The sequence below is a fragment of the Schistocerca gregaria genome, chromosome 2 (assembly GCF_023897955.1).
Source record: "Schistocerca gregaria isolate iqSchGreg1 chromosome 2, iqSchGreg1.2, whole genome shotgun sequence".
Taxonomy (NCBI): Eukaryota; Metazoa; Arthropoda; class Insecta; order Orthoptera; family Acrididae; genus Schistocerca; species Schistocerca gregaria.
Genome location: NC_064921.1, coordinates 732439801 through 732465860, shown reverse-complemented (window position 1 = coordinate 732465860; position 26060 = coordinate 732439801). Strand labels below are relative to the sequence as shown.

The 26060-nt window shown below is 44.3% G+C and overlaps 1 protein-coding gene across 7 annotated transcripts in view; it reads left to right on the top strand.

Annotated features, from left to right (window-relative positions):
* Window positions 1-26060, top strand: part of LOC126334869 (atypical protein kinase C) — a 704619-nt gene that overhangs the window by 458225 nt on the left and 220334 nt on the right. The window contains exon 1 of one of the 7 annotated variants that reach the window (XM_049997564.1): window positions 20181-20339. The exons of the other annotated variants lie outside the window; for them this stretch is intronic. Within the exon in view, the coding sequence (XP_049853521.1) occupies window positions 20231-20339 (109 nt within the window). The 5' untranslated portion in view covers window positions 20181-20230. Of the gene's footprint in view, window positions 1-20180; window positions 20340-26060 lie in introns of those variants that run through there. 7 annotated transcript variants of the gene reach the window in all.

The following is a 26060-nucleotide window of genomic DNA, read 5'->3' as shown; positions in this document are numbered from 1 at the left end:
CTCATTACATTTCTCTCTCACCTTGTAATTCACAGTGCTGTGTGACATTATCTTGCCAACTGTGAATCATTTGACGGAGACCCTCGTTGCAGAAAGCTGCATTTTGGCTGTTACAGAAACGTTCCATCTAGAAAATAACCTGGTCGTCACTTTGGAAATACGTGCGCTGCAGATGATTCCTTCATCTAAGGAAAGAGGAAGGCATCACACGGTACCATGTCAGGAGACTACGGAAGGGAACGAAAAATTTAACAGCCACAAGAAGCGCCACGTCCTGTGGAGGACGTTGCCATGGAGCAGAAACACCCTGTCGGGCAGCTTCCCAAGACACTTCATCTCGACAGTCTCCTGTACTACCATCAAGAGATATGGTAGTGCCCTCGTATGACCGTTCCTCCCTTAGAAGCATGAACGGTTTTCCCCACATCATGACAGTCTTAAAACACTGAGCACCACCGTGCCTGATGACAGCTGGATGTTCGCCTCTTTTGGCGATACTGAATCTATATGTTTTTAGTTCTTGCTTTGCTCCTCTGCGTTGGAGTCACAGTGAAACACCCAGTACGCGTCCGCGGTGACCTAAGAAATCATTGATTGGACTTGCACATATGCCACGTTCCTGCTGCTGGCTCGGTAGCACGAGCTTCTTGAATGAATGTGAGCATTAGAGGAAACCAGCGAGCGGAGACCTCTGTCATGTTCAGGATGTCGTGTAAGATATTGAAAACTAATTGTTAACTGAGTCCACTTTTTTCCTCTATCTCATGGATGTGATACGCCGATCGATGAGCACCAGGACCTGCACTTCTTTGGCGCTACACTGTTCTTAACAGAGAGGTCTGCCACTTCGTTCTTCGCCGATGGGAAGCCAGCACCTATTCCTTCCTCAATGTCCCTATTGCCTGAATACTTCGTGTGCGTTTGGGATAGATTCTTTGTCAGCAGTTCTGGGGAAGAAATAATCTGTATTGATGCCACGGTCCTCCTTCGGCGCTCAGTCCACTGTGAATTATAAAACCGTGTAAAGAAATTTCATGGTAGCCGTAATGGCAATTCTGAGCAAAACCGGGTCAGTGAAATGAACCGAAAACTTGGTAGTAAAATCCGTCTACTGCCTTTTCAGTAGCGGTTTTACTTCTCCAACGTGCGCATGGAGGTCAGAACTTCATCATCAGGACTTCACCATAGCCGACATGAATGTCACAAGACAAATACGCAGCTCTATTGATACTTAAAACGAATGTAACACACAGTTTATTTTTTCAGTTCAGGTACACTTATTTTTTCTGTACAATCACTCCATACGATTTCCTTGAATGATCTTCAGATGACGAGGGGTTGCTGACGCAACTAGATGATATGAAGATGATCCAGAGAGATCGAAAGTAGTGGCTCAAAAAATTAAAAAAATATAAAAGAGTGTATAACTGAAACTAAAAAATAAACGATGTATTAAAACTGTTTCAAAGTGGGGCTTCAGTTCTCGCGTAAGGTGGCTCGAGTGCGACGTCAACACTCTAGGGAGTTATAATGAGTTCTGAATTGCGGTTTATGAAATCCTGTAAAGAAATTCAATGTAATTATATGTGGACTGGTTAGGTGACATGGGTACAGACTGCACTTATTTATTGTCCGACCAGCTCTTGCTTATTCAAATAGCTAATCCAAATGGTGTGTGCAGGTTCTCTTAACACTTTGCAATGGTCTGCAGGCACATCTCCATCTGGTGTACTGAGATTTTACTGATACGAATGACGTCATTTTCGTACCATTGTAAACCGTCGCTATCGGAAATAATGTGACAGATTATGGTCTCCGATACCATTTGCATAAGAAACATGCATATTTAACCAGTGGATCAGCTGGAATAAGCACGCGAAAGGATTTTGAAATATCTGTGTATCTTCCTTTCTCTCTCAGAGTAAAATCGTGATTAAAATAAATTAAGGCCCGTTTAAACTCTTTCGTTTTGTACTTGTACTGGAGGAACAAGGGCACCGTTGGTCTGCATTGTGAACAGTCATACAATCTACGATACTGCGCTCCATTTTCATCATAATTTTACGAAGCTACCTCGCCAGTTAAAAATCATTTATTTGCAGATCTTAGCGTAAGAAGTACTGAAGCTAATCTCTTCTTTTTGTAACTTTGTACGTATTATAAGGCCCAGGAGAGCAATGATTACTCTTCAGTAGCATTTCATTGCCCAGCAGATAGACGCAGACGTGTATAAAAATCCTTTAGGCCGCGGCGTGTCCCGGTCCTCGTAATCGTACGTAATCTAACGCGAGGAGATGCATTTATATGATGCGAGGAGAAATCGACTGCATGCTGTGCTATTTCCGTACGTTAGTGTAGCTCTGTTGTGCCCAACAAAATGATCTTGATTCTAATTACGTAACTAATGCATCCTTTGTAACGTATTCAGCCGATGTATTACTATTTTATTGTGTTATAAAAAAGAAGGAAATTTGTAGCATAAAACAGTCTGAAAAATTCCTAAAATACCGGGATAAAGTTGTAAGGCAAGCCTTAGTATAGGATTTACCAATCACATGTCGGTGTATGTTACAGGGTACTTAGGATGCCACTGTGATAAGACACCTTGCCTGTCCGATTCACGAATGGTGAATGGGAAGACTGATGGCCGGTAAGCTTCTGAACGAGCTCAGATTTCCTTCATTTTCTCATGTCTGATTTGAAAGATCCTGTAGGAGGAAGTAACGTTGCCTTGCTCTTCTTGGAACCTACCCGCTTGGATTTTTCAATATTAAACTCCTCTGTGATTCACACTGCCTCTCTTGTAGTGTCTGCTACTCGAGAGGCATTTTTGTAATGCTCTTGGCCTCGCTGAACAATCTTGTGTCGAAATCCTCCATTCTTCTTTGGTTCTTTTAGATCTCCTACATTAAGCCTCGTTACTTCAGTGCAGGACGCGTTCCTGTTTGTGAGTGCTGTCGCGTTAAACTGGCAATTGCTGCATACAGAATTGCTCATTCAACAAGCAAGAAGCCCAGTTTATACCCAGAAGCGCTTGAATTACGCTCTCGGAGTTTTGAGAATTGAGACAGTGCGATAAAACAGCGGGACCCAGCGCAAACTCTCTTTCACATTAAATATTTAACAGCTGCCTGTCAAATATTAACAGGTTTCGCGTTTGTGGTAGGCTCGTAGTGAATGACTTTTATTTTACCTTTTTTGTGGAGGCCATGTGCTGACTCGGGCAAATAGCGAAGATAACTTTGCGTCAGTTTTTCTTCTGGAATTAGTGTAAATATTTTCCTGTTTTATGTACAATATATTTCATGATGAAGCAGTCGCGATATTTCATTTCGTCGCTGACACACACACACACACACACACACACACACACACACACACACACACACACACACAACGAAGAAGATGGAAAAAAGGGCTCCACCTCACCCTAGACAAATTGCTCGATTCGTGATAATAGGGAATTCCCCCACTGATAACTTAAGCGGGGAGGCCTCTGTGTGGTGCTACTAATTGGAGGACGCGTGTTCTCCTCCCCAATTCACCGCAACTCGCGTGTTGTAGTCGTAATTGGCACTGCGGATGTATTATTTCTTCCACGCGGTGCGGAAATAACTCCTCGAGGAATCGCTGTTCCTGAAGTTGTAGTTACATCGATATTCGTATTGCAACACAAATACGTTGGAGGGCCGGTCTTTCTTCTATTGCTTTTTACGCAAAGTATCATATAGTTCTGGAGCGAATTTACGACGACGTGTGATGGTATACTCAGTCTTCAAATTGGTGAATCTGGGTATACAGTCTCTAGAAAATTCGGAAAACGTCAGCACGTTTTGTTGACGGTAATCTTTACATTAGCCCATTTCATGACTTCCAAATGATCAAGAGTTGGGATGTGTGTTCATAGTGGTGCAGTTTTAAAGCCGTGATCGTCTCAAATTCAGCGCACGACGTCGTCGAAATTAAATATCGTACGCCACTGTACTGAGCTTTCTTTTATAATACGGTAGTTCTAAAATTTGTTGTTTAGTTACTCCTCGTCTTTGTACCGCAATAAGCCCAAGTGTAAAACCTAAGCGTGTGTATGTATTTGCATTGAAACTGAGTAGATTTTTTGGGATATCTTATCTCTGCTTCCAGTAGTGAATATGGTCCTTAGTAAGACACAGAAATACAGAGGCGTTGCTAATTATCACGGTTCTTTAGCTATCTATTGTTGCTCATATTCACGAATTTTACCAAAAATATATGTACTACCGACCATTACAGTCCATCGATAAAGAGAAATTATTACACAGCTAAAGGGAGATAAATGCCTTAGCATATGTACCCTTCTTTCTACTGAAACTGAATGGCTGAAGGTTAAACTATTGTGAAAACGAAAAACATCTACCGCGTTTCGGGCACGAGGCATTCATCGAGTTTTAATTATATCCCGGAATAAATAAAGTGAAGTAATTAATTTTTTATTTGTTTGCAGGTATATGTCTGCACTCCTGGTACACACCGAAAACCCAACCACATAGTAGCGTAGCATGCCGCTAGGGTTTGGTGGGGTTGTTTGGGGAAGGAGACCAGACAGCGAGGTCATAGATCTGATCGCATTAGGGAAGGATGGGGAAGGAAGCCGGCCGTGCCCTTTCAAAGGAACCATCCCGGCATTTGCCTGGAGCGATTTAAGGAAATCACGGAAAACCTAAATCAGGATGGCCGGACGTGGGATTGAACCGTCGTCCTCCCGAATGTACGCCGCTATGGAGCTAAAATAAAATAAGTCTGACGTTTTCCCAGACACTTAAACACCACCGAGCAGATTCGTACTGACTTCTGTGTTGCTGGGACACTGGTTGAGTTAGCCGGTAAGGCAGAAAACAATCGACCGTGGCCATGAAAAGGTACCGTTCCACCATATGTCTGCAGTGAAGAGAGCTAGGTGAGGTGCACATTGGTTGAGTCATTGGACATTGATGGTATCAGTGTTCAAACCTAAGTCAGCTTATCCAGATTTAGAACAGGCCATTTTCGTGATGATTCTTTCCACGAGCCCGCATCTCGTGGTCGTGCGGTAGCGTTCTCGCTTCCCACGTCCGGGTTCCCGGGTTCGATTCTCGGCGGGGTCAGGGATTTTCTCTGCCTTGTGATGGCTGGGTGTTGTGTGATGTCCGTAGGTTAGTTAGGTTTAAGTAGTTGTAAGTTCTAGGGGACTGATGACCATAGATGTTAAGTCCCATACTGCTCAGAGCCATCCTTCCACGAGATCACGTTTAGTTTCCATCTCCATTTTTTCGTCTGGTTCAAGCTTGTGCTGGCCTTTGTTTACCACGATGGTCTGCCCAAGCAGAATCACAACAGGCGAAAATAAAGAAAAAAAGTTTAAAGGAAACCACAGGAAACTCAAAGCAATAAGGTCGGACGTAGATTTCATATTCTCCAAGAATAAAATTTACGGCAGAACGGAAAGAAAGTTTTTTTCCCTTTGCTGTAGGCATCACAATATCACGTAGAGATTAAGGAAACCCCAATCTAGAGATAATACCTGTGCCTTTTCCGTTAAGCATGTGCCATGCAGACGCCATTCCAGCGTTATGTAAATCGCAGAAAAGTAATCCCGAATTCGGTGGTAACAGAGCGGCTTTCAAACAGGAGTAAATCTCATCGGTATCTCCGGTGTACATGCGATCCCGGAATAGCTGGAACAGACGCCTGGCAGCCAACGCTCGTCGGTCCTTCCGCTGCAGACGTCGGCTCCGCTTCGGGGCAGTCCGCCAGCGTCCTAATGGAGCCTTTGTGGCCGCGACCAGCGTATTCTGAGTGCATCCGCACAGTAATCGAATTCTGAGGCAGTGGGCGCCCATCCGCCCCCAATGCTCCTTCCCAGACTGACCTTGGTCCCATTCCGTTACAGGCCGAGTTATTCCGTATTTTCTGGGTGGGGATATTATGCAGCTCCCGAGCCACAGATGTTTATTTTTGCCTCGTTTCCATTCTGTCCGCTGATGGCGCTGTACTTGCGGAAACAACTTCTTAATGTCGTTTGAATGCACAGCATTCCCCGTTGTTGTGCACTGCGTGATGTTTCATTTAACATTGCACGGAGAGCTAATTTGTTGCCTCTCATCGGAATTAACAGAGACCAAAGACCATTTTGTTGACATACTTGCTATTTATCTTAAATGTTATAGCTCATAAACTTTCACTGTGTCTTCTCAATCGTCTTTGGATTTCTAGAGATTTTTGCTTCGAATTTTCTCGCTGTGCTGTGCTGTACATCGTTGGAGTTCACGTATTCATCACAACTGAAAGCGTGTTAAATCAGTACTCCTAGAGCAGGGGATGAGAATGAGCTGTTTGAATGATCTCTGTTACTCTCTCCTGCAGGTCCCTAGGTATGTGATGTTATATATTACAGCGCTTCCGTGAACCTAAAACTGCTGCCGCATACTAGAAAAAAAAATTCTATTTTAAATAGATCATTTCTGAAAGTGAAGGTCTTATTAAAAATAGTGAAACTCCATTTTATCTTCTTTCATAATGATACCATTAATTACTACACACTGCTTGCGAATTTTTTACGCACAATACTGTCCTTCACGCGTGATTAATCTTAATTCCTCTCTTGAACCACGACTCGAGAGAAACCCCATGAGGCTGGACGGACTGACTTGGAAACGTCAACTGCCGATCGCGGATTGAGATCAGATAAGACAACAACGAGGAAAGTAACTCTTGTTATATTTATGTTCTCGTTTGCGATTTTAACCATGCATAGAGCATGCAGTAGTTCGAAGTACGCTCTTGTTGGTAAGCGTTTTCTTCCGTCAACTACTTCAGTTAAATATTCCTCTCCAGTCTGTTCCCTCAACGATTAGTTTCCTTTACTATATCTCGTAGCAATTCCCAGCACTCACCTTACCAGCAAACTTTTTGAAGGTTTCCTACACTGTTAGCAGTTTCACACATACTGGAACTATCGCTTCCGAAAGCTCTTGATTTACCGGTGGTATCCGCAGCAGATTTAACTTTTTTGTGGCCTGCCTGTCGTATTCACCTTCCCTGGTTATGAAGTATGTATCGCTACCACCAACAAAACCACGAGCGCTGCTGCCGTTGTTACCGCCATGCCGTTGTTTTCTTGTGTCCTGCCACTACAACACTACTACCACTGCCCCGCCAGATTGAAATTTTCCACTGTCATGAATAAGCGATCAGCTTCTATAACAAGCACCACTACCAACAACAAAATCGTATTATTACTACGCTCATTATTATCCGAACACTTTGTCCTAACTGCTAGTAATAGATGCAAAAATGCGGAAATTCAGACTCCACGCGGCTACGCCATTATACATTCCAATCTACAAGGAGCGTTCAGTAAGTAAAGCGACACATTTTTCTCATCCGCCTTCGGTTGATTCCCACTTCAGCGCCTATAGCTTCATGAAGTTCCGATACTTGGTGGCGCTATGCGTAGCCTTCGAAATGGCAGAGAGGTGTCATTAAATTTCTCTTGGCGAAAACCAAGAGCATCACAGATGTTCATGGGCGCTTTGCAGAATGTCTGCGAGACCTAACAGTGAACAAAAGCACGGTAAGTCGTTGGGGAGACATCAATAATCATCGCAGCAAGGTCGCGCAAACCTTTTCGATCTCCCACGTGCTGGCCGTACACACACTGCTGTGATGGCTGCAATGTTAGCACGAGCGAAAACTCCCGAGCTGATCGATTGATCACAAACGAACACTTCGCTGCTCAACTGTACGTCTCTACTGGTGGCGCTGACCCACTGGTGGACGAGTCGGTCAGTTGGGGAACTCAAAGGCTTGTGCCCGCTGAGGACCTCGCCGCCTAACAGGAGACCATAAACACCAGTAGAGGACCATGTGTGTGGAATGTCTTACCCGTTACGAGGCTGATCGTGACAGTTCACTGTCGAACATCGTCACAGACGTTGAAACGTGGGCTCATCACTCCGTACCGGAAACAAAACGGCAATCCTTGAAATGGCGCCACACGACCTTTCTTCCGCAGAAAAAGTTCAAACCCGCACCCTCAGCCGGTAAACTTATGGCGACGGTCTTCTGGAACTCTGAAGGGGTAATCTTGTTTGATGTCCTTCCTCATGGTGCAACTGTCGTCTTTCAAGTGTATTGTACTACTGTCAGGAAGCTGAAGAAATGACTTCAGTGAGTTCGTCGCCAAAAAAATGCAAACGAACTTCTCTTTCCCCATGAAAACGCAAGAGCTGACACAAGTCTGCGCACCTCAAACGAGCTGATGAACTTTCAAAAAAATGGCTCTGAGCCCTATGGGACTTGACTTCTGAGGTCATCAGTCCCCTAGAAGTTAGAACTACTTAAACCTAACTAACCTAAGGACATCACACACATCCATGCCCGAGGCAGGATTCGAACCACCGTAGCAACAGCGCTGTTCCGGATAAATTTTCATTTGACTGTTTTTCCTGGTCCACCTTACAGCCCGAATCTCGCATCTGCCGACTGCCACTTGGTTGGCCCAGTGGAGGATGCACTCCACGGGAAGCAGTACATAGATGATGGCGAGGTTATTGATGCAGCAAGACGTTGCTTCCGACGTCGACCAGCAATGGTGCCATGCAGGCATACAGGCCTGTCCAGGAAGGTGGCGTAAGCAGGTCGCGTTGGACGGAGATTATGTTAAAATTAGGCTTTTGTACCCAGAAGAGTGGAGAGTAATGGAATCCTGAATGAAACCAGTCTGATTTCAGAAAAAGTATTGCATAAATTTTTGAACGGACCTGGTTGGATCAGCCTTCTTTGCCTCTCCCCTCTGAGCACCAGTTCTTTCTCTAGCTTTGGCGCCCCTGCTCCATCACTAGCAAGTTTTTGGCAGCAGCGAGAGGCGGCAGAGCCGGCGGTGCGTGCCGCAGGCCCATCGCGGCGTATCGCGCGGCCTGATTAGCTGCCGCCAGCCGCCAGCGCGCGAGTAATTGCCGCCTCGCCGCGCAGTAATTTGCAGTTGTCTGGCTCCGAAATAAAAGCTGAAAAACGCCCCGCTTCCCCGCGCCGCCGCGCACCCCGCAGCCACTTCACGCGGCGTTAGGCCGGGCCCTGCCCAGCCGCCTCTCAGCTCCGGAATCCCATTCATGCCGACCCATTGTGTGCGCCGACAACTCGACGGCTACCGACTGTGGTGTATCCGATGACACCTTGTCCCGGCGAGGAGCTGCAGGCTACCGTTGTCTGTCACTACAAACACCGGCTTGTGCGGTTCTGTACTTGGAAGAGGAAAAAAAATCGTAATTTTATCTGCAGTTCAGACGGTGGTTTCAATACTTCTGGTAAAAAAGTGAGAAAAAAGGTTTGTTTCATAAACAGATCACCTTACTTCTCGACAAGGTCTCCTTTGAGGGCTATACATTTAGTCCAGTGATCCTCCAGCTTTTTCATCCCATCGGAAAAATAGGTTCTGTCAAACTGTGCAAAATACTCGTTGATGAATATTCCTTCACAGCAAGCGAAAGTTTGGAGGTAAGGAACAGAACGAAGTCACTTTGCGCCAAGTCTGCTGAATGGGGTAGATGAGGGACCAATTCAAAGCCCAAATCATGCCCTTTCGCCATTTTTGTGGCAAATGTGTGGCATGATGCTTTATGCTGATGAAAGAGCACTTTTTTACGTACCAACCTTGGCCTTTTTCTCAGCCATCAATGAAACACAATAGGTCCAGTTTTGGTTCTGCCCTTTTTCAAGTAACCTATTAGGATTAGTCCTTGGGAATTCTGCACACATTAAGAGTTTTGCATGATCCCCGGTTCCCAGAACTCTTGAAGATAGTTGACTCTGGATATTTTATCACAGACACAGTCCCTTTGACCGTTCATAGATGCCACTAAACCCGCCAAAATATGTAAACAACTTTTCATGAGCAGCGCCTATTAGACGGAGGGGTCCGACAGACGATCAGTTTGTCATTCCTCCAGGAAGGAGGTACACGGCTCGCGTCGTCTGTAGTTCAACCATGCCTAGACGGTCAATACCGCGGTTTGATCGCGTACCCATTGTTACCAGGAAGGGCTCTCAGCAAGGCAAGTGCCCAGGCGTCTCGGAGTGAATCAAAGCGATGTTGTTCGAACATGGAGGAGATACAGAGAAACAGGAACTGTCGATAACATGCCTCGTTCAGGCCGCCCAATGCAGTGGATGACCTCTACCTACGGTTTATGGCTCGGAGGAACCCTGACAGCAACGCCGCCATGTTGAATAATGCTTTTCTGCAACCACAGGACGTCGTGTTACGACTCAGACACTTCACAATAGGCTGCATGATGCGCAATTTCACTCCCGACGTCCATGGCGAGGTCCATCTTTGCAACCACGGCGCCATGCAGCGCGGTATAGGGCCCAACAACATGCCGAATAGGCCGCTCGGGATTGGCATCACGATCTCTTCACCGACCAGTGTCGCATATGCATTCAACCATACAATCATCCTCCGATGATTGTCTGGTTGAAGGCATATGAGACACGTGTTTGGAGGCAACCCGGTCAGGCTGAACGTCTTCACACAATATCCAGCGAGTGCAGCGAGGTGGAGGTTCCCTGCTCTTTTGGGGCGACATTATGTGGGGCCGAGGTACGCCGTTGGTGGTCATGGAAGGCGCCGTAACGGCTGTACCATGCGTGAATGCCATCTTGCGACCGATGAGTGCAATCATATCGGCTGTATTGGCGAGGCATTCGTCTTCATTGACGACAATTCGCGCTCCCATCGTTCACATCTTGTGAATGACTTCCTTCAAGATAACGACATCGCTCGACTAGAGTGACCAGCATGTTCTCCAGACAAGAACCCTATCGAACGTGCCTGAAATAGATTGAAATGGGCTGTCTATGGACTACGTGATCCAACAATCACTCTGAGGGATCTATGCCGAATCGCCGTTGAGGAGTGCAGCAATCTGGACCAACAGTGCCTTGATGGACTTGTGGATAGTATGCCACGATGAATACAGGCATACATCAATCCAAGTGGACGTGCTACTGGGTATTAGAGGTACCGGTGTGTACAGCAATCTAGACCACCATCTCTGAAGGTTTCGCTGGGTGGTGGTACAACATACAATGTGTGGTTTTCATGAGCAATAAAAAGATCGGAAATGATGGTTATGTTGATCTCTATTCCAGTTTTCTGTTCAGGTTCTGGAACGCTCGGAACCGAGGTGATGCAAATATTATTTTGATGTGTGTAGAAAAACAGTGACCGTCATGTTACCGAGCCACAGAATGGTCGTTGATTTGGTCTTTGATGCACTTTGAACAACCTATGTCCATTGTTTCTATTGCTGTTTTGTCTCTGGTGTACGGTTATGGACCCAGATTTCATCATCAGCTACAAATCGTCGTAAAAAGTTTTGCGGGTTGCGATTAAACGTCGTCGGACATGGTGTTGAAATGTAGTGTCGGATGCGCTCTTTGTCGACTGTGAGCAATCATGGCACCCACCTCACACACAGCTTCTTCATAGCCAATTCTCCCTGCAGGATATTACGCACTCCCTCAGTTGAGATGCCAACAGTCTCAGCAATCTCACGAATTTTTACTCGGCCCTCTCGCGTGACAATATCATGGATTTTGTCAATGGTTTGCTTAGTGGTGACCACAGTTGGATGGCCGGAACGTGCTCTGTCTTCGGTTCTTGTCCAACCACGTTTAAATTCATTAATAAAAATAAAAAAATCTCTAACGATCGTGCAGAGTCCGCGTGAACTTCATCCAATTCCGTTTTATTGTGGGCGCTAGTCCAACCCTTCAAATGAAAATGTTTAATGACAGCACGAAGACTCGGTTTTCTCCATTTTCATTCAGAATTGACACACTGATCATTCTAGACTGCTGTCAACAATGAACTGCACTTTGTACACTGTTGAAAAGCTTTATACGAGCCTTGGAATAATAAATTTCACTAACCGTAGAAGTTCAACAAAAATATTGCATTCGTTCATGGAAACTTACCAGACTTGTCAGACCACCCTCATGCAGTGGTGTGCAAAACTGAAGGACATAAGTAACTTTCACTTGATGTGTCATTGCCAAGTAACTTAACTCCATGAAACTTCATCCATCACAAAGAGAACTGCTGCAGTACATTAGAGAAGGTAACTAAAAGAAATACAGAATCAGGTGAACAGAAATGACGCTTTAATTGAAAGACAATAATTACACAGTCGTCACTGCGATTTATGAGGGTCCTCTAAACATTACAGTAGGTGTGCCTTAGTTGTTAATAGGACGGAAATGGATACTCTGCTCACCTGGTAGCCACAAGGTTGCCAACGAGTTCTTGTGGTGCGGCGTTCCATTCCTACGTACTGCAAGTCGTTTCCCGAGCGCATCACACACGTTCTCAATGGGATTTAAGTCGGGGTTACTGGTAGGCCAGCTCATTCGCCGAATATCGTCTCGTTCTAGGAATTCATCTACCTGTTCTATGCGGTCGCGCGTTGTCATGCATTAAATGAATTTAAGGCCGAATTCATCCCTGGAAAGACGTACTTGAGGAAAGAGTACTGTGTTGTAATGACATCGACTATTGAGAGCTCCGTGTTCAAAGATTTAGAGGTCATGACGCCCTTGCAACCTTATGCCTCCCCACACCATTGCAGCTGTACTACAAAAACTGTCGTCCTGGTTGCGTTAAGTTTTCCCACCTCTCGTCGTATGATGGTGCGTCGAGCATTGTCGAACATTATCGGCAGGTGGTCCAGGCGTTAAGGAGTGGGCAGTCGTAATGTTGCACGGGCGTACTGACCTCTAAATCTGTGACTTATACACACTCACCGCTCAACGTTATTGTGACACTTTACTCCCTCCCCAATGTGCATTTTTTGGCGGCGTATTCGTCCCTGACGTAATTTTAGTGGGGAACAATGCGCGACCACATCGAACAGGTGGAGCAGCTCTTGTATCGAGGGGATATTCGGCGCATGGACTGGCCTGGCGTACCCTGCCCTTATCGTTCCACCAACTGAAACACTATCGAGCACATGTTGGTTGCCTTAGGGAAACGTATTGCACCACGTCCACAGGCACCGACGACCATGCAGCAGCCGTCAGCTGCGCTGATGTGGGAATGGAACCTCCTACCACGCAGGCATCTTCCCATTCTTGTTACCAGCATGGGAGCGTGCTTCGCCGTCAGTGGCGATCACACACCCTATTAGGAACCAAGTACCGGCCATTGTAATGTTCGGGGGATCATCGTACATCGCGGTGCATTCAGTGTAATTTTGCCTCTGAATAGAAGTGTTATTTCCGTTCGTCCCACTGCGCAGTTCTTCGTTAGCTTCTGCACTATACTGTAGCAGCTTTTTACGAATGGGCGAAATTTCGACAAGCTTTGTCACTTGGAAATAGCACATTATGCGAAAATTACTTTCGTCCTTACGTTTTGTACACCAACGTACTTACGAAGGATGTTCTCCTACAGCGTAGAAAGCTAGCTCGCGAGACGGGGAAGCTGAGACGAATACACGTCGAATCAGTTCGCTGAATTAACTGTCATTGATCTTGTACATCGATTAGCAAAGTTTCTAGACAGTCATATATGTTTGGATAACACAGGGTCACTTCGAAATCTGGCCTGCAGAAGCATAGCACATAAGCATTTAAGACGGAATGCACACTCAACCTTTAACTTCGGATAATAATGACGACTCCTATGGCATTTCTGGGTTGGGGAGACATAGTTACAGATCATTTTCAAAGTGGACAACACTGTCACAAATTGGTTAGATGGAGGCGGCGCTTTCCCACTTAAAACGCAGTTTATTAAGACCTACTTCCGATTTTCTAAATCACTATAGACTGTTTACTTGTATAAAAAGCATATTTCGTTATCATCACGAAAAGCATATTTCGTTATCATCACGAAATGGGAGAACAACATTTTGCGAACGTTGCCTATCGCAAATATAGTTACCTCAAAGAAGTGCCATGCACATAGAAGTGGCAGCGTATTCACGTGATGTGTTACCGTTGTCCTGCTTTGCAAACGCCACTGTTCTTGTGGTTTGACAAATACTTGGTGTAGGCGTATGGTGGCAAAAATGTGCAAAGATAAAACTCCTACCAAAGAATAAAGCTGACGTCACATCCGCAATTTTAGTTATCTGTGCAATAAATTTCATTCTCTTATCTAAATGAAAGATGATAAATAAAAATATTAAAAGTATATTCATTCTTTAGGAAAGCTGTTAATGGTCGGACCGAAAACGTCTCAGTTTCTGGAATAGCTTTCATTTACGATTTGCTCATGATACCGACAGGCCGATTAAAGGAACTGGAAGCAGTGCATTCTTTCATTTATCTTGGGTGAATCATGTGCGACACAGGAAGTTTTGAAGATAAGACGACGGATCGCGCTAGGGCGATTGGTTATGAAGATCACAAAGATCCGGTAGAACAGAGCGATAACAGCACAAAGATCTGAAACACTCACGTTTTCCGTCTTCCTTTACGTTCTGAAAGATGGGCTTTTAAGGCCAGAGATACGAAGCGTATTGATGAATTTCACGCACGAAGCTCCACTTAAAAGGACCGATAGAAGTAATATGTGCGTTATTGAACAACTCATTATTGCCAGGCGCCTTTGTTCTCTTGTGAACCAAAAAATTATGCAGTTCTTCGGCCATGTTGCGAAAAGAGATGGAGAACATAAAAAAGGGGAGAGCAGCGAGCAGGTGGATTGTTAAAATCAAGATCATCTCACCTCTTCAGCAGGCTCTAAGAGAAGTCGGTGACCTTCCGAGATGGAGTTGCTTGGTTCATGGGGTCACGATGTGCAGCACTGAGTATAACTCCTGACTGATTTATTCATTGATCAGTGTTATGTCTTTGATATTTTTCTGCATCTTCATCTACGCTCTGAAAACCATTGTGAAGCACGTGGCAAAGGGAACATCCCACTGTACCACCTGTCAGGGATTTTATCGTTCCGTTCATGTGTTGAGCATGAGAAGAACGCTTGTCTCTGTGCGCATTATAATCAATCATATCATTGCCATCCCTACAAGGGCGATAGGTAGAGCCTTCTGGTATATTCGGGAGTCATTCTTTAAAACCGATTCTTAAGGCTTTGTAAGTACGTTGTGATTATTTACAACTCTGAACCGTGAACCCATAAGTTTGTGTTGTCAGCTGCCGGAGCAGTAACTCTCTAAAGTTTGTTGGGAAATACGGAAGGATTTAAAAGATGATGCTTTACTGGAACGTAAGAAGCGTTTCCTCTGTTCAAGAAAATAGTGCGCTGTAACGTGGCTTTCAAAAATCTTTGGAGCGATATCATTTCCGCAGCAGACCAATGTTACTGCACTGTTATTATTCCTTCAGGCACAAGAACAGGAAAAAGAATTGTAGTTTTGTATTCTGCTCGGTAAATGCGTTGAAGGAAGCGGGCGTTTGTTTTTTATTTCTTCAGCCTTCAACCATTAGAACTAGTTTCTACCTGTAGGAATTATATCTACTGAGATAGAAAATTCTGTGCTGAATAAAATTATTATTACAATTTTCCATGAATGGTTCTTCTGAAACAGCAATGTTTTTTGTGGCGTTGTATTTTTAAGTGCCTTGATCTAAACACAATGCTTAAGTGTATTTCTCACCTTCTACCTGCATGAAGGGGATCCTCGTTTGTAATGCCGATCCATGATGTAGTAATACTGAATTTCAGAACAATGAGTCTTGAAAAAATTGGGTAGCTTTAGGTTGTGATTCAGTGGAGAAGTAGTTATATAGCACTGGACCGTGATGCTCGTTTTTTTTTTAAAAAAAAAACGACTTTGTAGTGACACTTCAGATAATCTTTTCGTCAGTCTCACATACTTGAGTCTGTAACGACAAAGACGTTGCAACAACAAAATAGGAGATGTGCAAAGAACTTACGGAATGTTTAAGTCTCGCTTCCGTTTGCTGCATGTGTACTTTTGGTGCTAGTCTTACATGAACTGATTTCATATAGTAGTGTACCTCTGCCGTGATAACTGAGAGAAATCTATCGCCATAACCGGAGCGCTATGATTTCTCCTTTACTGCCATAGAATAGCTACAGCTACAGTTTGTTCTGTACATCTCATTATGCTGAAACCTGAAGAAGCATAAATTTCTTCCTCAGTGATAATAAAGCTATAAAAATCACAACGGATGACGGGGCTTTTTTTCTTTCATTGCGGGATTGTGCCGCTGGTTTTATGCTCCATTAAACACCTTGATAGTAGACTCGAAAGTGTCGTTCAGTTTCCTAAGAACCTTCCACACGACGCTTCCATTGGGTACCGATTTGCAAAGTTACTATGATTTATTAATTTGTAATTTCCTAAAATTTGTAAATTAAAATCATTTTACCGCGTTTATATTCGATTTTATTCTGATGTTAATCCATATGGACCCACACGTTGAAATTAACATTATCTCGCTTGCACGTGTTTAGTAAAAAATAAATAGTTTTTTTATATTTATTTGTATTAATTTCACAATTACAAGGACTACTCAGATTCACATCCAGAACACTTTACAATACGAACTACTTCTTTCTTGGTGTGTGCAGGGGATATATACTTCCTGCAAGAAGTGCAAGCCTTCATGTACTTACGGTCTTTGCTTCTGGCAGATTATGCAGAGCTGCGTGTGTTACTTTCCGTCGCGGCTCCGTAACGTTGTTTCCGCTGCTTACAGCACCTTGATTTTGATTACACGCATACCCAAAAGTTGATAACGCTGTAGTGTGTTTCGAGTGTAGGCCTACAGCATTTTAAGCGCGTCTTTTCGTGTTGAGGTCACAAAGTTCACGAGCAAGATCTTTCAAGTACTTTTTTCTTCCAGAACTCTGTGAGCTTTCGGATGGTTCACAACTAAATTCATTGTCTGAACTCTCAAGCAAATTTCTAATTTCATCATCTGTCAATTTCATCATCTTGTACATTTTGTCAAATGCCACAAAAATATTACCTTCCACTCACCACCTGTTTACGTTTTACTGCGAGTGGTGATTCTTGACCAGCTACACCTTCAGTTATAACAATCGTTGTAACTCAACAATTAGTGTAAATCAAAAGTTGTCCTTATTGTCGATTGTAGCAATTACAATTACGATAAATGTCATGTATTTTTTAAATAATCTACTGAACACGATAGGAGTTTTAGCCTAAAACTTAGTTGGTATGCAACTGTTAAACAGCTCGTGGTCTAATTCCGTTTCCCACATTCATGATATCATAATAGCTGCTTCACATTGTTTGTAACGTAGGGTGGCTTTGCAGAAACCTGACTGTTGTGGCGGCGCGAAATTAATTCATAAGTGTAAAGAAGTTTGATTATCGGATTACGTCTGTGAAGTGTGACGCTTCTTTTGTTAGATAGCGTAGAACATGACATCATTACTGCTGCTGTAAACAATGGTTTGCCTTAAAGAAGAAATGTCACGCAGTCTTTTGTACCCTTTTGTGTGCACTTTGCGGCGGGAACATTATTTAAGGAAATGGCTCCACCTTTCTTGTTCGGTGTTAATTAGTTTGTTCGCTCGCCGTGCGACGGAAATTAGTAAAGCAGGTGTAGGCAGGCACTCCTCCGCGGGACGCGAGCACTTTGGACTGGGTGCGACGAGTTCCCCGTTGCCCTAATTGGGCGACGAGGGCCCTCGCTGGGGACGGCCGTGTCGGCCCACCTCGGGCACTTAATTAGCGCTGGACACGGCTGCGGGGAGCTGCCAGCTGCCGGTACTGTCAGCACGTCCGTAAACACCGGCGCCGAGCGTCTTCACGCTCACACACCTCTCTCTGTGCGCCCACTCCAGTGAACGACACTGCCCGTCGCAGAGTGGGATCCGCCACTGCATCAAAACTGCCGTAGTCCTAGTCACTGAGAGAGATGACTGAACAGTTCTCGGCTTCGCCCAAAGATTGCAGCATTACTTGCGTGATTTTTTTTTTCCTCTCTCTTACTTGGTCCTTGTGTTACCGACGAAAAATTACAAGTCACTCCAGGCAACAGCTGGCTATAAGCAGTCGTATGAAACAGTTGCGGTAAGCTTGGTGTTGAAAATGGAAAAAAAAGTGGAGTATCGTGCAGTGGTTAAATTGGGTTTAAGACCGACCGCCATTCATTTGCAGTTAGCATACATCAAATTTGCGGCTTGTAAACGTGTGTGGTGGCTCTTCACCTTGAATTTTCACCGTGAAGAAATGAGCGTTCGAGCTTAATTGTGGCCGAGAAAGCGTCCAAGATAATCCGCAGAATGCACGATTGATTGTGAAAGACCGGCGTATGAAGGTGCATGAAATTGCTAATGCTCCAGGGATATCAAAGGAACGTGCTGGTCACATGTTGCACCAGGAATTGAACATGAGAAAGCTTTGTGCAAAATGGGTGCCACGTGTGCTCAGTGCTCATCACAAACGCATTCGCACAACACTTTCCGGAAAAATTTTTGGTACGAAAAACGGAAGTGACGTTTTACGTCGACACCTGACGTTTGCTGCCACTGGTTTAATGTGCACGTTCCCCATCTTATCTTTTTCAAAGTTACTTGTAGGTATTTAGATGATATGATGGTCTTCAGAATTATATCTTTCCTCTCTTTGTTGCTGGCGTTATGTAACACTCATCCACATTTAAAGGAATCTGCCATTTATTACATCGAATAGAAATTGTGTCTAAGGATTTTTGCACTTCCTTCAGTGCCGATGCGTTCCTATAGGCAAATGTCGCCAGCGTATAATGTGATAGTGCTGCTCACAGTGTCTGATTAATGTTGTTGTCTGTGCTGGTAAAACACACACACACACACACACACACACACACACACACACATTTTATGTAAATTGTTTGTTCCCCTCTCGTTCGAACTGCGTTGTGATGACTGTATCGTCTCTTACGTCAACGAGACATGTTGGTGTTGTTTAAAGTTTGCATATCGTTTGGCAGAAATTCTGTCAGTTTTGGATAAGATTGACCTTTCTCTGTCGGAAGAGGAAGACTTAATGGACAGAAATTTACGCCATCCCTCTCTAATCCTCGTTGCTTATTGGTGATATATTGTTGTACATGCCCCAGAGTGACGATTTTTTCGGAATGTTTATTGACGATAAACTTGTTGCTTCCATTACGCTGGTTAATGAGGACGGTAGCAGTAAATTTCTTTTGGAGCATGCAGGCTGTTGTTAAAAAATGGTTCAAATGGCTCTGAGCACTATGGGACTTAACTACTGTGGTCGTCAGTCCCCTAGAACTTAGAACTACTTAAACCTAACTAACCTAAGGACATCACACACATCCATGCCCGAGGCAGGATTCGAACCTACGACCGTAGCGGTCGCGCGGTTCCATACTGGAGCGCCTAGAACCGCTCGGGCACACCTGCCGGCCTAGAATCTGTCATAAACCACTCACGCAAGGAGGCATGATACCCCTCCCCCCACACATAACAAATACTAATTGCTATCGAACTGAAGCTGCGGGCACTAACTTCTCTTGTCACCTAGTCCGTAGATCGTGGTCCAGTGGTTGGCATTGCTGCCTCTGGATTACGGGGTCCCCGCTTCGATTCCGGCCGGGTTGGGGATTTTCTGTGCCCAGGGGCTGGGTGTTTGTGTTTTCCTCCTCCTCATCATCATTTGTGACTGTGGCTAGACTGGACTGTGTAAAAAAAACTGGACAATGTACAAATTGAGACTTTGTACGGGCGCTGATGATCGCGCAGTTCAGCGCCTACAAACCAATAATAATAATAATAATAATAATAATAATAATAATAATAATAATCTCGTCACCTAGAGCCTTGGGACTGTAGATGGTTTTAATGACCGAAGCCGGTTACGAAGGTTAAACAGACAATAAATATGCCATCTCGAAAGCCACTTTTCATTGTTTTGAAACCCACTTTCATTGCTGATGATGTAGATACTATGCTGTTGGTGTTAGTTGTTTATGAAGGCAGCGTCCGTTTTGGCCCTCTCCTCGCCAAGTGACAGGTATTAATAAGACTGTCAACGGTGACGAGTGCCGATAGCAGGCTGCCATTATAGAGTGAGGGCTGGCTGTACTGAGCGCCGGCGCGCCGTCATGCGCTGCCCGATAAGGGCCGATGTGTCAGAACGGGCGGCGATAAGCGGCGATCCGAGACACGCAGGATACCGTGGCCGGTGTGCAGTGCGCCACGGGCAGCCGCGCTTGCTGCCCGCCCTGAGCCTGATGGACCATGTCGCGGCGCGGGGTGGTCGCCGAGGCGGCGGCCGTCGTCGCCGCGCTGCAGCTGCCCGCCGCCGCCTGCTGGATTCTCCTCTCGCCGCACAGCCCGCACACCGCACGTCAGTACCTGCCGCTACCGCCCTCGCTGCGTCCCGGCTGGACAGTGTCTGATACTTCCTCCATAGCCTATCGATGATACAATGGAGGCTTTCAAGACCGGATGTCATACTTACTGACGAGTCCTCCGGGCTACATGGCCTTGGTCGAAGAAACATTTCGGTTCCAGACGTTTCGTCCAGAGCTGCGCTGGACGTCTTCGGAGGTGCGCCAGCGCAACTTTGGACGAAACGTCAGGAACCGAAAAAATTTCTTCTACCGCGGCCATACATACCTACTATCAAATGCTAGCATATGTTACTCTGCTCCTGATTTTTGCGTTCACCATCATTTCACGAGGCATCTGTCGTAGGGCGCACTCCTAGAGTTTGATGAGTATCTCTGTGACGCTGCCTCACTAAACAAAAAAGTGGCTGAATGCGGCGACCTTCTTTCGATATGCTCTTTTTCTGTGTCATCAGTCTTTAGACTTCTTTAATGGTGCCTCCATCTGTAGCTGTCTTCTGATAATCTTTGGTTTTCGCATAACCACAAGGGAAGGTCAAATGAAAATCGTAACATCTGCCACAGAGAAACCGTGGAATACTTCCATTCAGAAGTAATCACCGCACTCTTTAAGACATTTATCCGGCTGGAAGACAAGACAATATATTCCTGTTTCATAGATCGCAGACGGCCGTTGTCAGATCCACAACAGCTCCCTCTCGTGCACTTCCTCGTCCGACTGGAACCGACGCCTTTGCATGTTTGTCTTCAGATCACCATAGGCGTGAAAATCACACGGTGAAGGATCCAGCCTGTGTGGAGGAAGCTGCAGTGCCCAACCCAACTGCTAAAGGGTAGCCGTCGTACGATTGACAGTGTGGTGCTGGGCCTTGCCGTGCAGCAGGGTGATTCCGTCCGACAGTATTTTGGCAGCCCCGATCCAAACGGCAAAGCCAACAGTAGAAACATCCCATATTTCCCCCGCCAAATAAATCAAAATTGCTTACACATGGTCCCATAAAGTGATGACGACTTCCTCCTTCGACTGCAGCGGCCCTCTGCCTGTCGAGTTCCTCAAGCGTGGAACCACAATCATTGCACAGCACTTTGAAGAACTGCTAAGCGCCGTAAAGTACGTTTCAATCGGACGACAACTGCAAGATTGGTTCTACGAAGCAAGAGTTGTTCGTCTCGTCTCCAGTGGGATAAATGTCTTAACGTGTGTGGCGATTATTTCCGAATGGAACCATCCCATGATCCCTCTGAGACGTGTGTGTGGTTTTTGTTCGACTATCCATTGTATATCACTCAAAAGCCTCTTAAACGTTTTTCTTGGTAGTCTAGTCTCATTCTGTCTCTTTCTGTCTCTGTTATTGTTCCCTTCTGACGCTCCAAGTCTTCTATCATCGCCTAGTATTCTTCGATGGCATACTTTTCAAATGCTAGCATTTTCCTGCTCTCTCTCTCTCTCTCTCTCTCTCTCTCTCTATTAAGCCTACCTGGTAAGGATACCTGACTGACTAGCTTTTCTCGCGAATGATGTTTCTGTAAGCTGAATCCTTTTTGGGTGAATTACGTTTCCATACGATTCTTCCAGTAATTATATAGCCTTCATTTTTACTTACGGCAGTTATTGCATTTCTTGACCGCACTGTTTTCCATGGAAGATGTTAAACAAGCCACTTCTCACCTTTCTTTATTTCATCACTTTCAGTATGCGCCAAGTATTTTGAACTGAGATTCTGTGCAAGGTAGTCGGTTCTTTAAAAAATTCTTTGTGTTTTCCTTACACGCAGGCAAAAAGAGTGCGATGTCAGCAAGCCTATCTGTTCTTGGCAATGACATTTCTGGGTCTCTGTCAGTGAACTGTTCGAAACACCTTTGTAGCAAATTGCTAGCTGTTAATAAGGTATTGATAATTTATTTAATGCGCTACTACAAATTAGTTTTGCACATATCTGTAGACACAGTTATATACAGAGATAATAGACGACAGTTAGTATAATACTTAATGCGTGTGAAAGACATAGAAATTTTTAATGCAACATAGCGACATATTTGTATCAGTTGCTGGAAAAAGGTAGTAATTTGTTGCTTAATCGCCACATTCCACAGTTGGCACAAATAACTCACAATCTTGAACTTCAAGGAAAGGTTAACTGCATGCGAACTGGTTTTCGCTTAGGATTAGATAGAACGTGGAGCTACGTAGAAACAGTCAACATAAAGTTACATTTTACTACCCTGAGTATTTTACCAACTGTAAACTATAGTTCGTGTATGCAGCTGCATGTTAGGATTGGTGCAAGCCTGAAATTGGTAGTGGTATCCGGCAATTATAAAATTCTGAATATCTTGCAGTAATTGCTTCTCTGTTCCATTAGGGTTTCTTCGACGCATGTGCTACGAAGGCATTATGTCACTCGTCGGCATTGACTTACCGCAATCTTGTTCTCGTTAGGAATTACAGAATAGAACTTTTTGTTACTTTTTTGTCTTGCTGAGTCTTCCTCGCAATTCAGTGTCATGAAGAAAATGTATTAAGTATCATTTCAGAAGAAGGATCCTTCATTATGATTGCAAAACCATATTTATGCAAGAAAGACGAGCTGCAGTCCGAAAACGGACTTTGGTGCGAAAGTAATTTCCGCTAACGAAATCGCATTTCCCAATCAGTGTAACATAAAACAGTTTTAAAGATAACCAGCCTTAAAGCCTAAAATATTTTATCCCTAATGAAATCGTTAAAGACAGTATGTGGTAGTATGTAAGAGCCGTAAGGGTACTATAATTAGCAGAAAAAATAGGTTTCAGCACTAGGAGTTTTGACGAACCCAGAGCTATACCAATGAACGAATACTAAATCGTTGCAGTTTCCGCTAGAAGCTCACAGTTTCCAATAGTTGAGGATTTTGGAGTTACTGGCTTGTTTTGCATGCCCACATTCATACCTATGTTTCCTGTAGTTGCACATAGACGTCATAAGACAGGACATAATTTCTGGATGTTCTCTGACGACAGTAACAGCGTGCATAGACGGATTTGAAAGAAGACCTGAAATTAATATTCGACGCTTCTGCTGATGCATGATAGATTACAAATGGGCGTGGGTTACAAATGGAATGTGGCACAGCTCATTAACAGCGAATCGCTGATAATGCCACTGACTTATTCATACACTTACAGAGATATCGAAACTTTTAAGATAGTACTATCGTTTACGGAGGTTTCTCAGTTTGCCCCACAAGTCACTAATGTATTGCTTAAAGCGTATCGGTTTATTTCAGTCCTGCATCATGTTTCATTGCACCTGTGTTCTACTTTTGATGCTTTCCGGTTGTTTGTACACATTCAACCCTTCCTAATTATGCTGTTAATAAGTTTGTCACCATACATAAGTAGAGCTGTCAAAGTAGCGCCTTGGAGATAGGCCGAGAATGCTGAAGTGTATCTCCCAAGTTAAGGTAGCGAATGGGCATCACTCAAATTACTGCGAAGTAGAAGCTTCAAATGAGGATTATATTCTAATTACATAAGCATCTGTACATCCTGACGTAATTTCTTTTCGCAGGAAACCTGCAGGCGCTATCAGATTAGTGAAGAGGCAGCTCTCTCGCTAGCTCTGCTGAAAGCAGTGAGCCTGGAGCTAATTGAATTTTTAATGCTTGATGTTTCAGGGAGGCAGAAAAGAAAGTATGACGACTTTTCCTTAGATATTCTGCTTCAGTTCCTGCGTGAGCAGCGATGTGATTCGTAGACGGCTTGTGAGAAAGATATTGCAGACTAGATTAAAAATTTATCAAAGCATTCGACGTCTGATCCAGTACTGCACATTATGGGAAAAAGCAATTAAATGTATTGATTTTAACAAGAATGTCTTTGAAGTCTGTATTTGACATTACTTAGGTTCCGCTACAGACAGCAATTAAAGCAGGCTAAAAGTGAAGCCATGAGTCATAATTGTGCGAAACTTTGATTAAATCGAGCTTTGATTTAGGTTTTCTTTGAATTTTGTAAAGTCACTCCTCCCAGCGCCAGAGGCGACTTCCATCATGATACTGTTGCTTATTTCTTTCCTTTTCGGAAGTGGGTTAATGTTCAGTTTCACTAGGACAGAAAACCATAGTGTACCAGAGAGAAGTTTCAGTGACAGTGTTGATAGCATGTTGGATGCGTACTAAGGACGACCTTGTGTCCCACACAGCTTGTTTTCAATTGAGATCATCACTTTTTCTTGACCAAACTCGGCTGCGATTTGGTTAAGTCGCTGGACTCACAGCAAAGAGGATGAGGATTCAGATTCCAGTGTTGTGCCAAAGTAAGGAATTCTAGCGATTTTCCTTAGTAGCTTGACGCGAATGCTGGGATAGTTCCTTTGGAAAAGCGTCAGCCATTTTCTTTCCCTAATCTGAGCTGTCTCTAGTGACCTCGTTGACTGGATGTTAAATCATGATCTTTCTATCTTCACGTTATGCTGTACATTGCCGTACACAGTGAAGCAAATAATCGCTCTACTACTTGCCAATTTGCTTTGGAGAACCCTTATATATCTTTTTCACATTTTGCAGTTCGCTTACCGTTATATGTGGAAGTAGTTGTTTTTCTTTATGAGACGGCATATTAGATTTATTGCAGGAACCCAGACGTCGCTTTGTGGATTCTGAAAATTTGACGAACCTCGCGAAAGTCATGCCAGACTAACAAAATTGTTTGAAATAAACGGTGGTTGTGCTGCTTTACGATTTCGTCTGTCTGTGTGTGTGTGTGTGTGTGTGTGTGTGTGTGTGTGTGGGGGCGCGCGCGCAAACGTCTAATGTTCTTAGAAGACGTCTCCTTTAATATACGACGCAGGTCGAACTGGTGACAATTTCTCCAGCAGACGGAATAGAGAGTGAGTAATGATCACTATGGTTGCAAAGGGAGAAAAAAGATAAAAACAATTTTTTATACACAAAATATTAAAGGGCATTTTCGTACGGTCTGACTGCGCAGCTTCATGGTTGGTGATGAACGTACTTGTCCAGTTCGATATTATTGCGTCAAACTGGATAAAGGAATAATTTCAGCTTCGTTTATCGAGAGCAGGCAATCAAAGACGATACCTTTACCAAGTTGTACATGATCAGAAAATCATATCGACACTAGCTCGAAGTGACTTGGGGAAACCACAGGAAGAATCGATGAGCAAATCTGAGGAGAATGATTCCCTGTCTTCACGTATACTCGTTCGTGTCCCGTGCTCTAACCACTACATCACGTCGCTCATTGTCAAAGACAACGTACGTTATTATGAACAGTCTTTCATGTTATCTCCAAGAAGCATTAACGGCATTACTTTTTCGCAACTCTCGCATGTGATAACGATAGCAATGTAACCAGTGCTGCAACTACGCAACCTATTCAGTCAATGCATTGCCTTCTGTGGGTAATGGAAATTTGTGGTAAATCCCTATGGGATCAATCTGCTGAAGTCATCGTTCCCTAGGCAAATACACTACTTAATCTAACTTTAACTTACGCTAAGAATAACAGACACATTCATGCCTGCGGCAGGACTCGAATCTCCGACGGGGGGAGCCGCACGGACCGTGGCGAGGCGCCCTGTAAGGCGCGGCTACCCCGCGCGGCTGTGGGCGATGAATCCCTGTCAATGTAGTGCGAATGACTTTTACGTGTCTGGAAAGCAAAAGGAGGATTCTTAGGACTTAACGTCATGTCGACTACTCGGTCATTAGAGA